The sequence below is a fragment of the Leptonotus elevatus genome, chromosome 4 (genome assembly GCF_054856555.1).
Source record: "Leptonotus elevatus isolate MCC_2025b chromosome 4, RoL_Lele_1.0, whole genome shotgun sequence".
In the NCBI taxonomy this organism is placed as follows: domain Eukaryota; kingdom Metazoa; phylum Chordata; class Actinopteri; order Syngnathiformes; family Syngnathidae; genus Leptonotus; species Leptonotus elevatus.
Genome location: NC_141242.1, coordinates 26,591,265 through 26,610,185, shown reverse-complemented (window position 1 = coordinate 26,610,185; position 18,921 = coordinate 26,591,265). Strand labels below are relative to the sequence as shown.

At 40.3% G+C, this 18,921-nt stretch overlaps 3 protein-coding genes across 8 annotated transcripts in view; 2 read left to right on the top strand and 1 right to left on the bottom strand.

Annotated features, from left to right (window-relative positions):
* The window catches only part of LOC147176411 (genetic suppressor element 1-like), a 77,979-nt gene extending 68,645 nt beyond the window's left edge, over window positions 1–9,334 (top strand). For 4 of the 5 annotated variants that reach the window (XM_086072958.1, XM_086072960.1, XM_086072961.1 and 1 more), the window contains exons 9-16: window positions 36–520; window positions 574–686; window positions 1,950–2,226; window positions 3,386–3,508; window positions 4,688–5,035; window positions 5,335–5,592; window positions 6,022–6,125; window positions 8,217–9,334. In XM_086072958.1, coding sequence (XP_085929084.1) covers window positions 36–520; window positions 574–686; window positions 1,950–2,226; window positions 3,386–3,508; window positions 4,688–5,035; window positions 5,335–5,592; window positions 6,022–6,125; window positions 8,217–8,357 — 1,849 coding nt within the window. In that variant the 3' untranslated portion in view covers window positions 8,358–9,334. The remainder of the gene's footprint in view (window positions 1–35; window positions 521–573; window positions 687–1,949; window positions 2,227–3,385; window positions 3,509–4,687; window positions 5,036–5,334; window positions 5,593–6,021; window positions 6,126–8,216) is intronic. The other variant, XM_086072962.1, reaches the window with a different exon arrangement.
* Window positions 9,335–10,397: 1,063 nt separating this feature from the next.
* On the bottom strand, window positions 10,398–18,353 carry LOC147176410 (dynein light chain roadblock-type 2-like). Of its 2 annotated transcripts, none has more exons than XM_086072964.1 (4): window positions 17,923–18,353; window positions 11,392–11,467; window positions 10,755–10,922; window positions 10,398–10,541 (listed from the first exon to the last, which is right to left on the bottom strand). In XM_086072964.1, exons 1-4 carry the CDS (start codon window positions 17,932–17,934, stop codon window positions 10,486–10,488), a joined length of 312 nt encoding a protein of 103 aa, XP_085929090.1. In that variant the 5' UTR covers window positions 17,935–18,353; the 3' UTR covers window positions 10,398–10,485. The 2 variants fall into 2 exon arrangements, with proteins under 2 accessions (XP_085929090.1, XP_085929091.1); XM_086072965.1 differs by lacking the exon at window positions 17,923–18,353 and adding an exon at window positions 11,593–11,959.
* Window positions 17,825–18,921, top strand: part of n4bp1 (nedd4 binding protein 1) — a 30,070-nt gene continuing 28,973 nt past the window's right edge. The window contains exon 1 of the mRNA XM_086072963.1: window positions 17,825–18,333. Within this exon, the coding sequence (XP_085929089.1) occupies window positions 18,022–18,333 (312 nt within the window). The 5' untranslated portion in view covers window positions 17,825–18,021. The remainder of the gene's footprint in view (window positions 18,334–18,921) is intronic.

Here is an 18,921-nt window from a genome sequence, read left to right as displayed (position 1 = left end):
GTCTAAATAGGTTGGTCTTGTGTGTATCAAAACAGAACAAGCCACCTGAACCAAGGCATCAAAGATGCACCACCATCCCTCGGGGCACCACCTCCTCTCATCTCTCCAAAAGCTCCGCAAACCACACTGTGGAACCCCGCCTCCTTTGTGGACCACCGAAAATCCACCCCGCTGATTCGCCCCCCTCCCGGCCTGACCAGGGCGGACCAACCCCACCTGAGCTGGGGGGAGAAGATGGATGAGATTGCCCGGAGGAGGCCGGAGGCTCCCGAGAGGTATCCCTCGGCGAGGGAGGAGGCCGGCTTGCCCAACAAAGCCGAGCAGGACCTCCTCATCCTCCAGAGACGCCACGCCAACAACCTCCACTTGAGTCTGTGCGCACCCTTGTCAGACCCCAACGCGGGCAGGCAGCGGCAGAAGGATAGCGCACTGGTGTACGACGAGGCGCTCCAGCAACATCGGCGACTCCTCAGCAAGCTGGACCTGGAGGAGCAGAGGAGGAGGGAGGCCAGAGAAGGAGGTGAGCCTAAAAGAGGAGAACTAACAAACAACAGCTGACCATCTTCTCTTTAGGTTATTACTATGACTTGAACGAGTCGTACGACGAGAGCGATGAAGAAGAAGTGAAAGCCCATCTGAGGAGAGTGATGGAGCAACCACCCCTTAAACTCAATACGTCCTCTGAGGTACTGGATTCCATTCGAAATACCATCCCTAGCATCAGTGGATTGATGACAAAATCATCACCACACATTAACAGAAGCCCAGAGGTGTAGATTGAGAAGGAGTTCGTGTTTAAACATCCTGTATTTAAGAAGTGTTTATTTTCCGAGTCAAAACGTTGGACAGTGCCTTTAAATTAACCAGTTAACCATTATATCCACCTGTTGCCATTCATACTACATAGAATAGATTTAGTAAAGGCTGTATCCCACTGAGCAGTGAAGGCTTGCTGCGATTGTGTGCGAAGGTAGCAAATGTTTTTTGTCAAGGTTCAATCAAGATTGCAAACGGCCCGCAAAGATGTTTGCCAGACGTTCAGTTTTTATGGTCGGCGTCAAATTTGAAACATGTTCAAAATTTCTTTGCGACACGAAAAACAGTTTGACTGTTAAAACTGTGTGGAAATGTCTTTGCAGCCCTGAGCAAAGTCTATCAAAAAGCATTCGCTATGTGCGCACACATTTGCAAGCTCAACCGCTCAGTGAGACACAGCCTTAAATAGAACCAGATTTCACACTGAAGTAATTTTGACAATACTTCACAATGGAACAAGATCATCATTTTTACTGGACAGTACTCTTAATTACGTATTGTTGGGGACATTTTTATTTGGTGGTGCTCTGTAATCAAACTCGCACACAGACTAACCCTCCAATTCGACTACAGCTCCTGATATCACTCACTAGGCCTCGCTCCATAAAGGCAATCATTCAACACACAAATCTTTTAGTCTGTGCAGTACTTACATTCTATGAAACCTGTTTATTTAGTTAGGTACATCTTCTGTTATGTTTTATTCCTTCTTTTTTTTTTTAACTATACAATACTCTATTTCTTTGTTTAAAAATGTAACAAAAACAATTTTTTTTTTACAGGGCTGGAACTGATTAATGGCTTTTCAGTTTGTTTCAATGTAGAAAATTTATTGTAAATATAAGTAATTTTCATTAAGAGCTTGGTCACGGAATGAATTGAACTGATAGGTAAAGGTACCACTGTAATCACAGTAAAAATAAAAATAAACACACTTACATTTAATTCACACATCTCTAATGTCAATTAAAAACTGAGCATTATTATCTTAACCTATTATCTTGTGCAGATGTACCTATATCAGAATAATTTGAGTTATGAGGTTGATCACAGAACTAATGAGGTCCATTTATCACTGTATTTAAAGGTTTATAGTGACTCATTAACACACCTGTGTTCTTCTTTGACTGAAGAAAGTGGACTTCTTGCGCACGTGCGGCCTGGTTACGCTGGCTCATCGCGACGAGCTTCTGCAGCGCAAGAGGAGGAAGAGGAGGCGGATGATGAGGGAGCGCAGCACCTCACCGCCGCCAGCTGTGCAGGGGAAGCGCAAGTCTCCCCCTTTGCCGGCCGTCGCGCTGACGACGCCGTACACCGCCGAGCAAATGGACGGCGCCCCCGAGCTGCAGGAGAAGAAGGACTTCCTGCGCACCTTCAAGCTCTCCCATGTCAGTGCTCAGCAACGAAGAGGTATAAACATTTTCATTTAGTTGTTCGGCTCAAAGCCAAGGTTCAGAAAAGATGCACAGTTGAAAAAAATATATACCATGTACTACTGTAAGGAACTAAAGAGTTTACTGTGAACCTGACTGAGCCGTGTGGTAAGATGAAATCCACAAATAATTGATGCTCCCTCTCGAAAGGAGTTTGTCATCACATAAAGTTGCCAAAAGATGTTGGTAAGGAACTTAAAATGGAAGACTGTAAAGCATTAACTCATCCAGTATGTACACAATCATTAACCCATGCTACATTCACTCATTTGCTCACAAAAAATTATAAATACGTTCTATTTTAAATATTACCAGTGTCCCAAAGACGTATTTATACATTTATTTATTTTTATTTAAGCAATGGTAGTTATTGAAAAAACAGCCAGCAGGCGGCAGCAGAGTATAAGAGATCAACCAAGGCCATTTTGCAACAAGCTCTTTTCCCTAGTGTTTTCAACAGGTTTATGATGAAACTTAGCTATATTCTAATGCTTAATTGCTGCAAAACAAAAAACTGATAGAAATTTTCTTTTTTTCCTGATGAAAGAAGAGACTCTAATCTTGCTTTTTGGTAGGTTCCATGTTTTTATAGCAATAAAACACAATATATGGGCCTTGCAAAATCAGTCAAAGTTCAGTAAAACAGCCGGGAGCGAAGGGGGTTGCTTCAGTGAAAATGGCTGGGAGTCAATGAGTTAAGGACAGTTGTTCTGCAGTTCTGCAGTTGTTACTGGCTAGTTTACTACCCTAGGTAATACACCAATTAATAATACAGATGTCTGTGTGCAAAAAGTTTGTTTTTTAAATTGAATGTTAATGAAGTCCATTGGCACTGATACCAACTTAGCATTTTGGTTGCTAGATTTAGCAACTTTTCTGAAAATCGTAGTCCCCCCCAACCCCCTCAAAGCTCCTCTCAAAATTAGTTCGAAAACTTTCAAAAATGCTTAAGTGCATGTAGTTTCCCTCTACACAACACACATTCTCTAACAAAAATATCATCTGGAGAAGTTCAGAATCGTTATTTATCTAATAACATGACAAAAATATAAATAAGTCAAACTTTGTTTGCTCTGACCAATCAATAAGAGAGCCAATACTGTGTCATTCAATTGACATGTTATGTTGCACGTTAGACAAAGAGAAAAATGAGGAGCTGCTGAGAGCCATTGAGAAGAAGATTGTGACGTTGGACACGCTCCGATACAACTCTGAACCTCCGTGTAGCGGAAACACCCCTGCGGGAGCATCCTCGACCAGTGAGACCCTTTGTACTATGCATGTGCAGTGCACTCACTAAGTTCCACCTAAATTGCAGGACGATGATGATTACTGATGATCAGGGACAATTTTGAGCCCAATTCTGCACTTCCAAAACATTCAGCGAAGACACGATTGTTGGATGTTTCTAAAAGATTATCCTGACTCCTGTGGTGTGTTAAGTAGGGCCCGACCGATTGATCAGCTGATATTAGGATTTAAAAAAAAGATATTAGTAATCCACCGGATCTTTGACGATTAAACACCGATATAATCTTTCTTTCTCATGAACCAGTAAATGCTGTTCAGTAGGGTTGGGTAGAAACTTAGGAAGTAAAAGTTAAGCATGGCTGAAAGAACGTTATTCTGTGTGAATTACATCCTTGTCCATTAAAAATGACATTTTTGACATGTGAGAAATGCGTTTTTGGTTTATATTTTGAAGTAATCACTTCATGGCAAACAAGATAATGGAGTAGAAGAAAGGTGATTTAATGTTAAAGGGCATCATGCATGAATCATGTTTTGCTAGAAGCTTCTCTCATTACATTGCTTATGTACTATAGACATTTATGGCAGTCCTTCTCAAATAAGAGGGGCAGGCCATACTAGATTAAAGTGTAATTGCGCATCTACTACAGTAGATGGCAGAGGTGCTTTCATTGTCAGTGTGCGCACTTACAACAATTTTACAGACAAATTATACTATTTATAGTCACGTCAAAAAAAAGGGGGGGTGGTAAATATTTTCTTCTTTCTCTCTTTGGTGGGGGGGCACTACCAAAAGCAATTGAGAAACACTGATTCAAATCTAAAGCACGTTTCTGTACAGTACTTGAAAAATCCTCTCTGATGTTAAAGTTAAATAAATAAGGACAAAATATTGTGACAAAAACAAACATTCTACCTTTAATGCATAATTGCTGTTATAAGGGACAAAAAATATACTGTATATATTTTTCATTCTATATTTCTAAAAATAATCCACCGATTAATCAGATATCTGATAGTTTTTTCCTGCTGAGTATAGGAATTGGCATCGACCTAAAAAAAATCCATATTATAGGAGTAAATTAAGCTGTGCGCTAGTCACGACAGTAACTAACATAACAAACAACACTTGTGACCTAATGTCATGACAATTGCAATATTCAAAATGGTCCAACTTGTCTTTGCAGGGGAGTCCTCATCAACCCCACCTTCCTGCCCGTCAAACGGACATCTTTATCCAGACTCTCCGAGCCCCTCCCCTCCACATTTACACAAAGCGAGGCATGCCCCCCGCGACGACACTCTCAGGCAGCCGCCTCCGCCCTTGGCGCCCCACCAAGACAAAGCGGCATTCGCAGAGACACCGCAGCCTGACAAGAAGCCGCAGCCGGTCCACAGCGGTCACTTAGTAGCTCCTCTGAAAAAAGAGCCCGGCGCAGGAGTGAATGGTCGCACACGGCCCTGGGAAAGGTTCACACCCGACGCCTTCGCTCAGCACTTCCACCAGACTGTGCTACAGTCCACACATCACAAAGGTTATACTACTGCTAAACTGCTACTAGTGAATCATAAATGTTTAGTGCCATCTAATGGTAAAACAATTGTTAGGGACTTAAATCCAAGTTTGGGAAATAACAGAATACATGTAATGGCTTTATGTAATCAGGATACACAAATGTATCTATTATTTCAGTTACAGGAAAAAAAACATTATTAGATTAGGTGTACACTACAGATTTTTTTCATAGGAATAAAACAGTTGTTGATTTGGGCCCTTGGAGCAACCTTGTCCAGAGTTCTCTAAGCCTGACATTGATGCCACTTTCCTTACCAGGAGTCTCAATCCCGGCGAAGGCTGACAACTCATTTCCTCGCGACCTCTCTCAGCACAAAACACCTCATCCTAACCACGGCTTCCAGCACGTCAACGGCCATCGCGCCCGTTCCCCTCGAGCCGCTCAGGGGGAGCAACTGACCGACGCAGACGTGGATGAGGATGAAGACTCATCCGGGGAGGAGGATGACGAGGAACCACCAAGGAAGTGGAAGGGCATTGAAGCAATTTTCGAGGCCTATCAGGAGTACGTGGATGGTGAGTTAACAATAGGAATGCAGCTTGGAAAAAAGAAAGTGGCCACCTGCATGCTTGGTAGAAACAAATGTAATATGATCCAGATCGCTTATGTAAAAGCAATTCATATTAAATTCAACATGGAAGTTTATTATAATTCATACCTCGATTCAATATTTTTAGACAATTACATCTGGCACTCTGCTCTGTCAGATATGTCAGATTGGATTTAATCTGGATCAACTCCACATTTTTGGATTGACTCCCAAATATCCTTAACATGGCATATACAATATTTCAAATGTCATCTGGATCTGATCCAGATCGCACATCTGGCAGGACCTCAAATCTAACATGGAAAATTTTAATTTAATAGTTTTGGACTCTTAAATGTGCAACATCTGAGGTGATTGTTTGATTTTAGGGGTAAAATAAGCCTTTTCCCCACAGAGCGGAGTGTTGAGAGGCAGGTTCTTCACAGTCAGTGCAAAAGACTGGAAGCCCAGAACTACAATCTCAGCAGGACCGCGGAGCAGCTCTCTCTCACCATGGCGGTAGGCACTGACATGCGTTTCTTTGCTTCATTCAATCATTTTTTACGCCTCAATGGGGCCCAAAGTAAGATTAGATTTTGGGGCCCTCTGTTTCTGACAATAATTTAAATTTTACTATAAACTCATTACTGCATACATTGCAGCTCTGGTAGGGTTGTTTACATAATCATATTCTCAGCCTGGCAACTCTACACTTGTGTATGTTTTTTAAAGTGGAAGTCAACCCAAAAATATTCTTTACAATAAGTTTTATTCAGCCCCACTAGTGTAAACACAGTATTCTGATTAATATTGCATTTGTGGATTACGAGTTAAGCAGCAAATTCCACCTGATATTATCCATCTCGCTGCTTAGTGAAAATGACATCACAGTTGCTCAGTGCTGAGGTAACGAACAATCATGGCTGATCTTCAGAAAACAGGTGAGCCGTGGTTGGTCGTTACCTGTTTCTTGAGCACCTGTGATGTCATTTTCAGTCAACAGCAAGTGGCAAAATGTTTCTAAATGTATTAATTGTACATGAAATATAATTAATAAATTAATCATAGACAAAATATATTCTTACTGCTAAAAATTGCTAAATTTTCACGTATCCCTTTAAAGCAATACACCACTGAAAACTCCAGTATTCGATTAGGCAATCTATATAAAGAATAAAAGTGCAAATACTATATCTGACATCTTATTCCCTGATCGCGATGACATATCCGGTGTGTAAACAACAGCCACCTTTGTTCATTTGAATGCGATTTTACTGACGTAATGTACAAAAAAAATGCCATCTTCTATCGCCAAATCCTGTGCCAATTCCGATCGACGAAATCCTCAGCTTTTCAGGTTTAATGTCCTTCCTTGGGGATTGAGTGGCCTCTCCTAATGTAGGGGTAAGCAGGCTGAGCACGTCAAAATGTAGCTTGCAGGGCAAGTGGAAGTTAGCTGGGTGTTTAATAATAATAATACCTTGGATTTATATAGCGCTTTTCTATCTAATCAGATACACAAAGACGCTCCACAGTGGTTGCATTATTCGTGTGCTCACACATTCACACTCTGGTGGCGGTAAGCTACTTAAGTAGCCACCGCTGCCCTGGGGCAGGCTGACGGAAGCGTGGTTGCCAGTTTATGCCTACGGCCCCTCCAACCACCACCAAACATTCGCACCTTCCATACACCAGTGTGAGTAGCACTGGAGGCAATGTGTGTCAAGTGCCTTGCCCAAGGACACAACGACACGTGACTTGGGGAGAGCAGGGATCGAACAGCCGACTTTCTGGTTGCTGAACGACCGTCTCTCCACCCTGAGCCACAGCCGCCACAAGCGTCCAGGTTCCACAAATGACATATTCCAGGTGTCATATGAAAATGGCAAATTGAGTCCCACATACGTCATCCTGGAATATGTAATTTGTGGACGGTCACTAACGTTTACTCACTATGCGACTGCCGAATACAACCTCAAGTGGCCACAGTTTAATCTTCCCTTTTGGCTAGACTCAAATCTTTAGCGAGTCCCCCGTGGCTGTACTGTTTTCGAAAAAGTGGTTCGATGCTGTAGGCCGTAATACCACCTTTTATGTCTGCCGCGGGACGCAATAATTCCTCGTGAGTGCAAATTTAAAAAAAAAACTTCTTAACTTTTTTACGTTATGTCACAGGCCGGCTCATAGCCTGTGACAAAAATGAGGGGACGCAGACAGAATACAGGCCAATAATACGATTTATTGTCAATAATATGTAACTTTAAACAACGAGGAGGAGTATGGGATATGAGAGTGTGAATATGTGAAGTGTATGGATGGATATACTGTAAGTGTATCTGCAATAATCCATCCATCCAACATCCAAGACAAAAGGAGTGTTCCCTGAGGTGTGTGTGAGTGTGGGGTGGGGTGGGGGGGGGGGGCACTTATATAGTGGATAAGGCAGGTGGCTCCAATCAAGAGGGCCCGCCCGTGCCTGCCTGAAAAAAACGACAAGCAGGGCAGGGCAGGGGCCATGACACATGACAGTTAGTCTAGTCCTCCTCAATAGTCAAGACAAGTGCTTAGTTGCCTTATGCCTTGTCTCAAACCAAACATGTCCCCCTCCAGGAGCTGGTGAGCCAGAGGCAGCGGGTGCGGGAGGAGCGCGAGAGGCTCCATGCCCAACTGGAGCACTTCAGGAGGTGTCTGACGCTACCCAGCATGCACTGGGGCAGAGGGGGCCACGTCAACTCCCATGTGCCCAGGTGACCTCGGGACGCTATGTGTCCAAAGACTATGCACTTAGAGATCTTAAAGGAAGTCAGCCCTTGTACCCAGACCCAAAAATGGACACACCTGTTGCCATGGTTACCATCATTCCGCCACCCCGCACTTCCTTTTACTCAATCTACCCAAAGGATTGGAGGGTAGTCAAAGTGATAACACCATATGAAGACTTTGCACCCTTGCTATGTTTCTAATCCAGTGTTTCCCAACCTTTAAGCCAAGGCACATCATTTACTTTGAGAAAAATCTCACAGCACACCACCCAACAAAAACATCACAAAAAGTATATACTGCACTGAATTAATGACCATCAATTGTACCTTATGCCATCTAGCTGAAGGGCCTTTAATTGTGCTGCCTCTCACTATACGTCATTTGCATATTAAATTGAACAAATATACATTAGCCATCCCCTGCTAATTCACAGTTCAGCATTACCTTTAAAAATAAATTACTTACGGGTTGTTTTCTTGTGGGGGGAAAATGCACCCAGAGAGTACATACACATATGGTCATTAAGGAGCTCCTCACTTTCATGAAAAACCCTGGCAATACGTGCTTCAGCCAAGCAATCACTTAAACCTATTTCCTGGAGACCTATTATCATAATTAGATGGGAGTTTGGCGCCGTCTTGTGGCATATTGAAGTAGTATATAAAGAAAAACAAAACTACACGGCGAGTTTTCCAGCAAATATGGATAGTGAATTCACGAATACATAACCTCAAAGAGGCAGGAGATTAAAGGATTTAAAGTGAACAAATAATCTGGGAATGGTAATCTCACGGCAGTGGTTGGGAATTACTGTAACTCATTATCAATTCCATAATCAATCAATTCATTTAACACATGACCGAATGGTCAAAGCACAACTCAGGCCTTAAAACGTGAAAATGGGATGCACTTAAACACGAAACACTGGTGAAGCAACACAAAACCACAGGAAACAAGTATTGATGAACTTGTTTTGGGGGATCTGGCGTTGAGGGGGGGGGGGGGGGGGGGGCTTCATACATTTGACACTGGTACTTGTGATAGATGAAGAATTTTCTAAATTTTTGTGATTTTATTTCGAAAAAAAAGAGAGAAGCCATATGCTGTGTTTAAAAGTGCTGCTGGTCAGAAAAAAAGAAAAAAAAGAAGGATGTTGTATCATAAATGTATTGATTAAGTATTGGGAGGCTGTTTGTCATGACAACTGTATGATCACCTTACAGATACTACCTTTACATGCTGAAAGATATGGATGGAACTTCCATACATTTAGCATCAGTCAACTTTTTTGCCCTTTAATTTGAAATAATATACAATCACAGATGGATAACATTAACAAAAAACATCTGGAATCCTGCTCATTTATTTAAATCAGCTGTTATCTAATGTATTTTTGGGGAGAATGGGGCGACTGTAAATTTGCAGTGAATTATTTATTAACATATTGCTGTACATGAAAATAGAAATTTGCATTAAAATGTTGCTTCATGACTGAATTTATACTGTTGCAGTTACATTATTTTTGAATATCACAAATACAGATACATAAAAAAACAGAAATAACAGCTTATCTAGTCATTATTTTTTATCATTTTGTCATTATCTGTCAGTTGTTTGCTTTCCCCCTATCGAATAATCATACATAAATCAAGTTCATCACGTTTTAAAGGAAGCGACATACTGAACTCAGCAAAAAGTTCCATCTCAAAATTATTGTGAAGCTAGATCCGCTTGAGCATGTTTTGGGGTTTGCTGAGCACATAATTGTATTCATATCTACACATTACACAACCACAAAACAAACAAAAACGGATACACAGGTTAATTATGTACCTACTGCCATCTAGTGGAAAAGCAGTTAATTGTTCGGCTTGTCACTATCAACTCATACATGGGTAGAAAAAAAAAGTACCAATTAAGTAAATTTGGAAAATTTACCACAACACACCTGACTTCTCACAGTACACTGGTTGGGAATAACTGATGTAATGGCTCACATGGACACAAAAACCTGCAGCTGCACAAAGATGACTTTCTCTTCCATTCTTTTATTACTGCACATGATTTTAGTGTGTTGCTGATATAATCCGCCAACATGTGAGCATCGGTCTGCCTCTCATGTACGTGCGTATCGCTCAAATCTCTGGACCAGTATAAGATAATAGGAGTTCTCTGGAAAGAGAAACAATATTTTAAAAATGACTTCACAGTGGATAGTTAAAATAACTAAAAACAACACAACTGCCTTTTCAGGGCCTCAATAGCAGCAGCATATTGTTCCGAAGTACATTTTGGAGTTTGCATTTGTCTACTTTTACTATTCTATTTTGTACAGAAGTATCTGTACTTTTTTAAGTGTGAGTACTTTTGCCACCTTTGTTTTACCTGGTGCAATCATAATTTCTTGATTCTTCGTGCTGATGCGCAACACGACGAGATCATTTTGAGGGTCCACATCTCTCACCGTGCTCCTGGCCATGGCGGTCAGGTGGCGAAGGACATCCGCATACTTGCCAGCCTTGGAATTGTCAAACGTCGATCGGATAGGAATACCTTGAATTTTAAACAAATGCAAAATATTCATTCATCCATCCATCAATTTTCGACCTTACTTGTCCTCATTAGTGTTGCAGGTTAGCTGGAGCTGGTGGACTCCGTGAATTGATTGCCAGTCAATCGCAGGACACAGATGGACAACCATCCACACCTATGGACAATTTAGCCTAACATGAACGTTTTTGGAATGTGTGAGGAAGCTGGAGTATCCAAAGAAAACCAACGCAAGCAAGATAGAGAACTTCAAGACACCACACAGGAAGGCCTGAGTTGAGATTTGAGCTCCAAATCTCAGAAATGGTCAACAATAAACATGTGTTAACCATGAAACCCACTGTGTTGTCTAAAATAAAAATGTGCAAATAGTACAGTACAATTACGTTTGAATTGTAGGCCTACGCGTGTGTGTGTGTGTGTGTGTGTGTGTGTGTGTGTGTGTGTGTGTGTGTGTGTGTGTGTTGGTTACCATCTGCATTGGCAACTATGGTTCCTGTCACACTCCCATGGGCTTCAATTCTCTGGAGAATTTCCTCAACTTCCGCCTGTAGGAGTAAGTACATATAAATAAATAGACAAGAACATTTCAATAAACACTCTCCAAGCACGTTTCCATCTTAATTATTAAGGAATTGTTATCATAATTAAAATTAAAAAATTATACTTTTACCATCTTGGTAGACGTGACAGATTGAAAGTAAATGTTCGCTAACGCGAATTGTTGCCTCGCCTTAGGACGGTAGGTATTTACGTTAACATTCTTAATGACATCATACTTGTTATTGTGACGTAACGTGGGACGAATAGAACCACAGTCTGCCGTTATATTACGTTTGCTTGCGTTATTTTTGTGTTATAGTGGGACGGGTAGTATCTTGAACTCTTCCAGTGCGTATCTGCCGCTGACTGGCTGTCGGAAGTGGTCACTCAAACGAGCGTAAACTAAACGACGTGCTACGTGGCGGCCATGTTTGCAGGGGTAATTTTCCCATCAAAGGCGTTAAAAGGCTGTGAAAGGTTATTCATTGTTCCCCTGTCGTAATTATTCGGTATTGAACGCATGGAATGTGTTGTCGCCTTTAGTTGCTGCACGACCTACGCGCATGCGCAGCAGATCGCCCAGGCAGCCATATTATGTTGCCACCCATACTGATAACTTCAATGTGGTTTTCATTGAAACACTGTTAGTGCGTGATTTACACCAGGACCTCTGAAAGAAAGGGAGCCTCTCAAAAAAACGAACTTCACTGTTTGTATCAACCATTCAGAGTTTAAGTCACACAGAGGTTATATTTACTGTACATTGTAGTTATTAGTTACAGATTACATAGGCAAAATATCCAAGGAACACATGCAGTTACAGATTACATAGTCACAATATACAAGGAACACAAGGTATGACTAGATAACTATTACTTCTTCCTATTCCCGTTGAACATGGAAAACTGTGCTTAGTGATAGGAATTTATATGCTTTCTCATCTTACTATTTTTTTTTATTTTTTACTTTCTATTACAATATTTTCTGTTATTTGTTCACATATATCCAATAAACAAGCATACAATATTATTTAAATGACACTGTGATTCTTCTATTGTTGTGCAAATAGCATTCATTTGCTTAAATTTTCCCTGATGGGCTTTGCTTTCGTGTTATCGTTCATGGTTCTGACAACATGATGCATAATTTTTTGGGGAATAGCATTCAGAGCTATGCCTTATGAGAGAAAACATGATTACATGGTTGAAAACATGATTGGAACAGTAAGGCCACGCCTGGACTTTGCAGCAATCAACTTGTAAGGATGTAAATTGAGATGTGATCATTCTGCGAGAGCACCTGCAAACATTCTGCATTTATGGCCACTTGATCATCCATATGACGTAAGATTGTGAGCTGCTTTTTAGCATAACAAAAGGCCTTTCCATCTTTCTCCCTCTGTTGGTCATTGTTTTTATTGTTTTCTATTGTTTTTTATTGTTATTGTTTTCGGGTTATTATGCCTTATTAAATAAATTGTGTTGCTCAGTACTTCTGTGCATGTGCGATGACAAAGATCCATTCCATATCCTGTGGTATATGACACAACTGACTCAAGAAATATAGACAATTTGTTAAATGGTGGGACGAGGTGTATGTGTTAATTAGTGAATGTGAGGCTTACGTTGTAAGGCGCTTTGGGCACCATAAGGTGTAGTTAAAGCGCGATATAAAAAGTCAATTTACCATTTTACATTATCATAATCATTCTTAGGGGATCTGTTAAAGAATACAAACATATCACATTTCTTCCTTTGACTGCAATCTTTATCTCCTTACACTAGCTTTTAATTAGTTGTATTGTTTTTGTTATTGATATTGCATTTTTACATCCTGTTTTTTATGTTGAAGCACATTGACTTTATGCTTACCATATCAAATGTGCTATTCCAATAAAATTGAAATTCCCTGGGACAGATCATGCCAACACGTAACACTTTAATCTAAAAAGAAACATTTATAATTTGCATTCTTAGCGATGAAATGTGCATGCAGAGCTTCTCCCAGATTTATTGGTGCAATCATACGCCACACACTGCAGCATTTTTGCCATTAAGAAAAACAAAAAAAACATGTGAACTTGCCGCAGAGAAATCAATGTATAGCTATGAGCATTGAGAAAGTAGAAACATGAAATGGCCGTCAAGGCGTCACAGAGCGTCATCACAATAAGCAGCTGCTGTAAAAAAGTGTGCTGCCTGGAGCTTTTGGTTTGTTGAGTGAGCATTGCAACCACTGTCACAAACACAGTAAAAGCAGAACAATATTCCACATAGAATTTGCAATAGTTACAGGGAAATCAACATGTTTTCACAGTTTATACCCTTAATTTACATTTTTGACAGATAATATATGCAAATTGTATAGTCCAATGTGATACGGAACTGTACAGAACTTAGAAATAACAGCACCATACAAGCTTTTCTATATACATATATATTGAAGATGATCCGACGTTTTGACAAGCCAGTAGTTATTTTCAAGGTGTAATGGTCACTAAAGGTGAACATTATGACTTTATCATGAAATTAAAAGAAGTAAGTTTAATTTGTAAACGTATTCACTTCATTTGCTTGATAAATTCTTAGAATAAAAAAACAAATCAGCTTTTTGGACTTGTTCAACTTTTCAAACTTTTTACCTTTTTTCAGACAGTCATTGAACATTCTAACAATTAAATATTTGAATATTGGAGTACAGTGGGAGAAATCTATCGACAATGTTTTTGTGAGTGCAGGGGTTGGAATGTCGACATTACATTATGAGTATCATACAAGTTAAACGACTGATTCAGTTTAGCTCTGGGATGGACTGGAAGAGTGCATATTGAGTTTACGTTGGACTCCTTGTACGCACTTAAACGAGTAGTCATCACAAAATTCAGTGGTGGACAGAGAACCAATACATAATTCACAAAGTTGATGCTTCCCCATTCTCTTAACGAGCGATCTTTCGACATTTCCAGAAATATACAAATATATATCATTCTAGATCTCATCAAGATGAAAACTTTGAATTGATGTTGATGGTAATTAGCAGATTCCAGAACATAATACCTAAATGCATTCACGTCTTCGAATCACAAAAGAAAGAAACTAAACTAAAAATCTGTTGAATGCTAACTAAAATTGAGCCACAAACTTACCAATCACTCTATGTTTCGTGATTAGGAAAGCAATGCATTTTGACCCAATTTCCCGTTCGTTGCTCACTCGTCATAGAACAACTTGAACAACTGATGACGCTGCAGTAATTTACCACTTTTTGTTATTTATTGGATGATCCATCATTCATTTCATGCTTATTTATCAAAATCAATCGCAATATTGCTATAAAACTTCAATCGAGAAGGCGAATCAAATATTCTCTCAACAAAACAAAATGTCCGCCACATAAATTGCAGAGGTTTGCCGGGCGCACCCGAAGGCAACTATTGACGCTTCTGCCCTTATTCCTTATTCTGTGCTATCGGTGGCTTTACTTCTCCTGATGGCAAGTTAGCAGCATTGACAGTCCATTTATATGTAAGTCTGTGCCTGTCAATTGACAATTCCGAGCTTACGTCACAATTGCATCACAAGTCAAAATGGCGAATGCTGCATTTGAAGACAAGAGGAAAGTGGGAAGTTGGACTTTTCCGACTTCAAACTAGTGTGGGGAACGCCCCTTTGAATTTGGAGATCCGAGTTGCGAAGTCGGGAAAAAAAGGACGCCGACATCACCAACCGGCTTTAATCTGATGTCACTCGCGAATAGAGACACAGAATGTGAATGTCAAAATTTAATCTACACAATGAGAAACATATTATCTCTTTATTTTAATTAAGACGTTAATTTTATGACATTCATTTAGCAGTTACTTTACGTAACCCACCGTGATTTGGACTGACTGCGTTAACAGTCCAGAACAACAATTTATCATAATCGGCCATCTTTGTTGCCTCAAACACTTTGAGGTTGGAAGTGGGACAATCCAAGTGGGATCATTCTGACTTCCTACCTTACTTGAATGCAGCATTAACTTGGAAAAGGAAGCTCTCAGCTCATTGAAAAGCATTGGACTTTGGATCGTTGTAATTTGATTTGTGAGGATTATTTTAATTTCAAAATGTAATGAAATGTCATTTGGCTACTATAACAATCTGTCAGTCCAAAGCAATACAAATATGACGTTTGTTTTCACTGAAATATCAGAAATGCCCAGATGTTAAGAATTGTCCATAGATATCAATTAAAGCTATACCACCACTTTATGCACCATTTATGCTGAAGTAAAGGAAGATGGGAAATTGGAGTTTTCAAAAAAAAATAAAAAATAGCCCTTTGAATTGGGATGTTAGTTGAAAAGTTGATTTAAAAAAAAAAAGGGAGTAAAAAAAGGACCCCGACCGACTTCATTATCCAGCTTCAATCTGACATAATTCGAGAATGGCGACCCCCATTAATGATTGCTCGTCGGAACGCAGCGATGAACAGAAATCGAGACGAGGAAGGAACCGAATGAAAGGTGAGGCTGGATGCCATTTATCCTTAGCTATCCAATGCTACTTGGAGCAAACTGATCAACAAGACAACAAATCAACATTTTGATCAACAAAGACTATTGGGAAGACAAACTTTTGCATCAATCAACAACTTGATAATCCACACAACTAGATATGTGACGAATTATCACTTTGATTATCTGCGTCCTATTGCATTCTGGGAACGGGAATTAATAAGCTTCAGCTTCATCCCGTTAGCCCTTTTTCTTTTCGGGTATAATTGTATGTGAAAAGTGAATGTTGTAAATTGTCTCTATGATTGTCCGATAGGAAAAATGAACAAATAAAAACAAAACAAAAACAAAACAAAAACAAAAAAACAAACAAAGTTGTGAAGAGTCAGTCTCCTCGTGCCTCAATGGCCCAATAGAAGTTTTGGTCTTAGCCCTCTCAGACTGCAGCACACACACACATCTCCAAACGCACATTTTTGGACCATGGCCAATCAGAGGGTGGCCATCGTGGCTCATCCAGGGCCCATATAGAGAGAGTTTGGCCAACTGAAAACACGGACGCCATGTTGCTACCCTCGGCCACAGGGAGGGCCATCCGCTCAAGCATGAGCCCATCCTACGAGTCGTATATGTCTAATCTGTACGTATACATATAGTTTATACAGTAGTCTGCTTGCGAGATTGGAGGAATAATATGGCCACGCTGTGGCTTCAATAACTTGCACGGGCGTGTTACCACTGATCTGTATATATATCTGGATAGCCGATAGCTCATACACACCAGTGCAAGCCATTGAAACCACAGGGCGGACATCTTACTCTTACTGGGGTGGTCACTATTTTTTAACAAGTACGGTATGTGCTGCTTTGAACACCCCCTTTTTCTTTTATCGCTCAGTTCCTTAGACCCCAGTATTAGATTTGGCAGAGGCATATTTTGTTGAATTACAGGTATAATTCTTTAATAAAAATAAATAAATACAAGTTTCCTCCTGTAAACATCATTAAGCGTATAATTTATACTGTGTATTTAAGGCAAGTTGTAAAATGTCTGAAGTCCTCTTGTTTATTTTAACAAATTTAAAACATCATAAATCAAATTATGCTGTTTCTACTAAGTACTGTCTCACATTTCGATACTGTAAATGTATAGAATCGTATACCGAGAAACGTTTATTCGGAGGAGTAATATAGCAGCCTCGCAGCTTCAAAAGTCTTGGCCTATAGTCTATCCAGTAATATATACAGATCATAAAGACGGATATATTTGTGGTTCTGAAAAACACATGTGAAAATGAAGAAAATGTTTGTGGATCTGACAAACACGTGAAATTTACGAATATGTTTGTGCATCTGAAAAACGCATTGTCACCCTCTTAAAATTATTGCCCAAGTCTTTTTTATTTTGTTTTTTGCAAAAACTAAAAAAAAATTGGCCTAAATCATCCCCTCAGCAAATGCTTCAATTTTTTTGTGTTTCTTGAAAAATATGAAAAATGACTTAGGTGATTATTTTTAAAAAGGCGTTGACATGTGGAAATCACGGATGTATTTGTGGATCTAAAAAACGCATGTGAAAATCACGAATTTATTTGTGTGAATAATTTTTAGACAAATCTCTCCCCATAAGGCTAGACTTGGTGGGCGCTTTCAGACAGTTGCTGCGGAATGAAAACATCCTTTCTTAACCACAAAAGGCCAACGTCTACGCTTCTCTGTCGTAAGCAGAAAGGTCAATGTGCAACTAGCTTGCGCAAAACCACTTGCCACAAGTCAACAGATAAATAGTGGAGTACAGCAGTGACAGTACAGTACAGTACACTCAACTGTCGGCCTTTGATGACGTAGAAGTGGGACTTTCCGCATACGTCATTCGGCGCTTCCGACTTCTTAGCTAGCCCGACCGTGGTGTTCTTTATATTAGACGTTATAAACCTCGCTGTTTTGCCGCGTATTACTTACCGAGCATACCATGTAGACGCCAAAGGGCCCCAGCAACGCCGGCAGGTTGGAGTATTAAGACGTGCTTGTCCGAGACGACGCTAAACACCGAGAGACGCTATGTCAACAACGCGGCCCCTTCTCGGTACGAAGCGAGTCACCGAGCTTGCGTGCGTCGAGCATCCGAACAGCAGGCTCACCGCCTCGGCCGCGAGGCAGACTCAAGACAGCCCTACGGTGGATGAGTTTACTGTCCTGGAGAATAAGGAAGACGAGCTGAAGTGTGCCCAACCTCGAGTGGAAAACGTTTTCAAAGTGACGTTCACTATTATTGGGCTGTTGGACCACACGGGACAAGCACACGGTAGCACGGCTGCGCGTCAGATATGGCTACAGCTCAGAGGAAACACTGACGACGTTTCGAAAGCAAAGGTGAGGTCTTTATTTCTGTGCCCCCAAATAAACCCACGGGCCAGTGTCAGTCTGATACGTGTGTGTGAGAGAGATTGTGTAAAGGTCTCCCCTTTAAAGTAACGCTCATTGCTCTCCTCGGGTAAATGACAGCTACTTACTTCCCTGTTTGCTGATATCATGTCAAACATAAAGCTTTTATTTTACAAAGTGGTTATTTTGGCGTGAGAACTACAAGTATAAATTCTGCGCTAGTGAATGTGTACGGTACTATCTTAGTATCTTGTGGTGTGGCATAATAAATAAAGGGATACTTTACTCATTGAGCCATTTTCAGCAGTAAAAAAGGTAACATTTTGTCCAGAATTTGATAACTTCATTATTTTTTCCATGTACAATTAATACCATTAAAAACTGTTTTTTCCACTTGATAACATCAACCGTGCTGAGGGAATAGGTAACGACCAATCATGGCTCACCTGTTTTCTGGGTTTGGTCAGCAAACTGAGCCATCTAATGTATAATTGTACATGAAAAATAATGAAGTTAACGCATTCATTCTGGACAAAATCTGAACTTTTTACTGCTGAAAATGGCTTAATGAGTCAA

Excerpts from the sequence above, each read along its gene's own strand:
- LOC147176410 (XM_086072964.1), bottom strand. Across the intron at positions 10,923-11,391 it reads CATAGTTGCCAATGCAGATG|GTATTCCTATCCGATCGACG; the intron begins GTAACCAACACA and ends TTAAAATTCAAG. Across the intron at positions 10,542-10,754 it reads AGAAATTATGATTGCACCAG|AGAACTCCTATTATCTTATA; the intron begins GTAAAACAAAGG and ends TTCTCTTTCCAG.